Source organism: Macrobrachium nipponense, chromosome 47, assembly GCF_015104395.2.
Source record: "Macrobrachium nipponense isolate FS-2020 chromosome 47, ASM1510439v2, whole genome shotgun sequence".
Lineage (NCBI taxonomy): Eukaryota > Metazoa > Arthropoda > Malacostraca > Decapoda > Palaemonidae > Macrobrachium > Macrobrachium nipponense.
The window spans coordinates 29632116-29635927 of record NC_087222.1 but is presented as its reverse complement, the minus strand read 5'-3'; the positions used below and the strand labels follow the sequence as shown (position 1 = coordinate 29635927).

The following is a 3812-nucleotide window of genomic DNA, read 5'->3' as shown; positions in this document are numbered from 1 at the left end:
CTGCTGGTTTAATTCTACTGTTGGAAGTATTATGCTCTAAATATGACCTTAAATGTAAGTCTTCCTTTAGTTAGGTTTGTGAAATACAATGAATGTCAAAGTAGATATATCTACTTGTCAGAAGGAGTACAACTATCAAAATTAACAGATAACCTAAAACAAATCGAGGTACAATATGTTTGTTAATTCTCGTACAGTATTCTTCATTTCCATCAACTCCTGATATGGTTTCAAGTCTCTTACCAATGACAATTTCACCACAGGGTCTTGGTTTGTCCGTTATTCTGTAGTTGCCTTCTTCCCAGTTAATGAGCTTGATGTCACAGATCCGCGAAGGGGCGCCAACACGACCCCGTGACATGTCAAATTCGTCCATCAGACTGGCGCACGCACAGGTCTCGGTAAGACCGTAACCCTGAAATAAAAATTTACCGTCAGCTGCGTAGTTTATCAGAAAACTAAAATAAGTTTCCACTATATTCCATCAAACTCTTTGTGCTACTGCTGATGGAGGTATGAAACAGGAATTATATAGACTGTTTCTTGTTTTCCAAGTAAAATATCCCTTCAGACATTGTCACTCAATAAATTGAAAATTTTTTACTTCACAATTTTTAGCATTAAAACATTTTTTCTAACATGAAGTAAATGGGATAGCCAGGGCAATATAACATCAAACCGTAGATTGCTAGTATTTTTTAATTGTTACAATTGTAAATGTCTAAAAATAAATTATAAACAGTATTGGCCAGACCTGCAAGTTAGATATTTTAACTACTTAATATTACTATGTCTGGTTAAACTACATCAATACTACTGTCAATAATCCATCTACAGCAACTCTGATTATTTTTCACATTAAGTACTTCTTCCTTTCTCCCTTACGGTCATTCCAAAGTTGGTTTACTGCTAGGCAAAAAGACAAGACAAATACCTGGTAAAGGCAAAAATACACAACAAATACCTGCTAATTGATAAAGTCCTATCTTTTGTAAAACCAATCTACAGCTATCCATTATACATTATACAGTACAGAAAGTATATAAGCAGGCATCAAAGGAAGGTGGGTATGTTCATGACTGCAGGCAGGTTCTGATCTTCAAATACTAACATAGACAGACCATCTGCTACATATCATGACAATGATGGACTGGTTCTTAACCAGAAATTGTACTCTTGCGTGAAACATGGTGAACAACAAGCGTCAAGTATAAAAAGACACAAAGATTTCCAGTCGTCATCAGATGAGGAGTCACAGGAAATGCTCACCTGCAAAACGGGGACTCCAATACTGGCCCTGATGAAGTCGTGAGTCTCAGGCGAAAGGGGAGCTCCGCCAACAGCCATAATTCTCACTTTTCCTCCCAAAAGGGCGCGGATTTTCCGGAAGACCACCCTGAGGGTATAGAAGGATCATTTTACGGACTTCTGAAAGCAGCAATAAAAGTAGTAGTATAATAAATAAAATATAATATTCAACTGTAATTCTAGTTTTACTTTACTTTTCATCAGAACCAGAAACAAGAAATGGAAAGAATTTTTATTTATATGTACACCATTACTGAATAATTATTATTCACTGCATAGTGTCAACTTTGGCCCATTCTAATTTCTATGTAAAATGTATGTTGAGTAATCTGTAATGTGAGACCGTTTACGCTGGTGCATTGCCCAGTCCTGTATTGCTTTTCTAGCCTGTGTGTGTCATACAGTATAGTTCTATTGTTGTTTTCCCCACAATGCATTTGGCTGAAGCATACTTTGTTATGCCTGTTTCAGGTAGAATCTGTTTTGGGAATGTTCAAACTTTGCAAAATCAATCAATTCAGTATACTGCATGAGTAATGACAAAAGGAATGCCATAGTAAACTAAATAAAAGATTCTTGTGCCCAAGAAATCTCTCGGAGTTCTATCGCTACCACACACAATCCTGACACATTGATGTGCGTGCTTCATCGAGGTATTAAGTGTAGTGCTGCCGGATTTGATGAATATATCTAAAGGGGTGTAAACTACTTAGACATTCACAATGACACTATATATATCTTAACAGGAGAGAAAACACGAGCAGACTCACCAATTACAGATGGGCGTGTCCCACCCACGATGCATCCAGTTGATCTTGTACTCCAGTCCGTAACTGAACAGCTGAGTTAGCCAAGGACCTTGCGATTCTACTTTCTCCAAGATGCCTTTGTAGATGCGGTCAAGGATGAGCTAGGGACAAAAATTCAGAAGCAAAAATGGAATGCCTGTCTGCCACTTCTAAAATACCAAGCAGAGATATGTTACCTAGTATTGTTATAAAAATAAATTTTCCTGCAACTATTAATACATACAGTACACGATATTGCAGCTACTTACTGGTACAGCAGCCATCATGGTAGGTTGCAAGATGGTGCAGTCTCCCTTGCTGCCCCTTTTAATCTTGCTGGAACGATCTGTCATTGTCAGGGGAGTTGAATAACCCATCGGTACGCCGTACATGATCATCATCGCCTCTGTTGAAATCAAGTTAAAATTGTTGAGCTTCTGACAGAAACTACACATCTCAAGTGGAGAGTACAACTATGAATTCATTTACATAACTTTCTCCTGATTTTCTAACACAGGTTTGATGACAGAATTAAGAAATTTCTGAAAGAATTCTATAATCCCTAAAACATTAATTACATTCTATGATAGCATCTGTTATGAAGAATAAAACTTTTAAAATGCTACAACAGAACCTTTCATGGTTATTTTATTAAGTCTAAATATTAATAAATACACAAAGACAGTTTTATAATTATCATATCAATCTAATTAAAAAAAACTGCCTTACCAGCCATTAATTCCAATACGTGAGCGAGAGGCAGGTAAGCTAGATACACATCCTTGTCTCTGGCTTCAAACCCGACGGCGTAGCCCAAGATGGCGTTGACGAGGTTAAAATGGGACATGATGACACCCTTGGGAGTTCCAGTTGACCCAGAGGTGTACATGATAATGGCCGTGTCATCGGGTGTGGGGAGCACATCTGATGTAACAGGGGGACAAGTTAGTGAATTTGCTAAAACGTCGTGAAAACAAAATATGTCTCGGGCAACATCAAAGGCTTTGAACAATCAGGGGGAATAGTCTGAAACCATCACAAAAATTCTGTACTACACTGCTTCTTCACCAAAACTAATTATTGGTGAGGTAAGACATGCAAGTTTATTAAGTTTATTAACTGTGGTAAAAGATAATAGTACTTTTGAAAGACAAAAGGTTTGCTCATTAGTGGCTCAGAACAGTTATACGAGCTTGAAGTTGCGGCATCCTGGCATAAAAAAATAAGGTTTGCGATCTTGAAAACTGATCGAGGTTACTTTATGTATGTTGAATAAGGTTAGTATATTGACCCTACCTAACCAACACATTCAAGATCTGAAGATAAGGAAACGATAATACAATAAAAGAATATTCACTACAATGAATATGGCACAAATGAACTACTATGCACAGTATTCATAAGATCTTCAGGTAAGCATATGTTGAAAATGGAAAAGAGAAGATGAAAATATATAAAAATAATGTTTTGCATGCACAAGCCACTGGTTCAGTTAGCCTGTTATAGTATACAACCACATTCACATTAATCAAAAAACTGTACAACAAAATGGGCTACCACTGCACTGAGAAATATCATCTCAGTGACGGCATTATATCTACATTTTTCACCTAATCCTTTCAGTGAGAACCTTCAGTCTAGAATATTAACCCTTTGAATACGACTGGGTCGTATACGATACGTTTCCTAAGGTATCCCAGAACACGGGTGTATCGT

General features: G+C 37.2%; 2 protein-coding genes across 5 annotated transcripts in view; both read right to left on the bottom strand.

The window, feature by feature from the left end:
• Positions 1–3812, bottom strand: part of LOC135204826 (mediator of RNA polymerase II transcription subunit 22-like) — a 127528-nt gene that overhangs the window by 79226 nt on the left and 44490 nt on the right. The gene's annotated exons all lie outside the window — the stretch shown is intronic.
• Positions 56–3812, bottom strand: part of LOC135204825 (long-chain-fatty-acid--CoA ligase 4-like) — an 18723-nt gene continuing 14966 nt past the window's right edge. Inside the window, exons 5-9 of the mRNA XM_064235018.1 lie at positions 2826–3020; positions 2366–2502; positions 2079–2218; positions 1270–1396; positions 56–415 (exon numbers count right to left, since the gene is read on the bottom strand). Coding sequence (XP_064091088.1) covers positions 71–415; positions 1270–1396; positions 2079–2218; positions 2366–2502; positions 2826–3020 — 944 coding nt within the window. The 3' untranslated portion in view covers positions 56–70. The remainder of the gene's footprint in view (positions 416–1269; positions 1397–2078; positions 2219–2365; positions 2503–2825; positions 3021–3812) is intronic.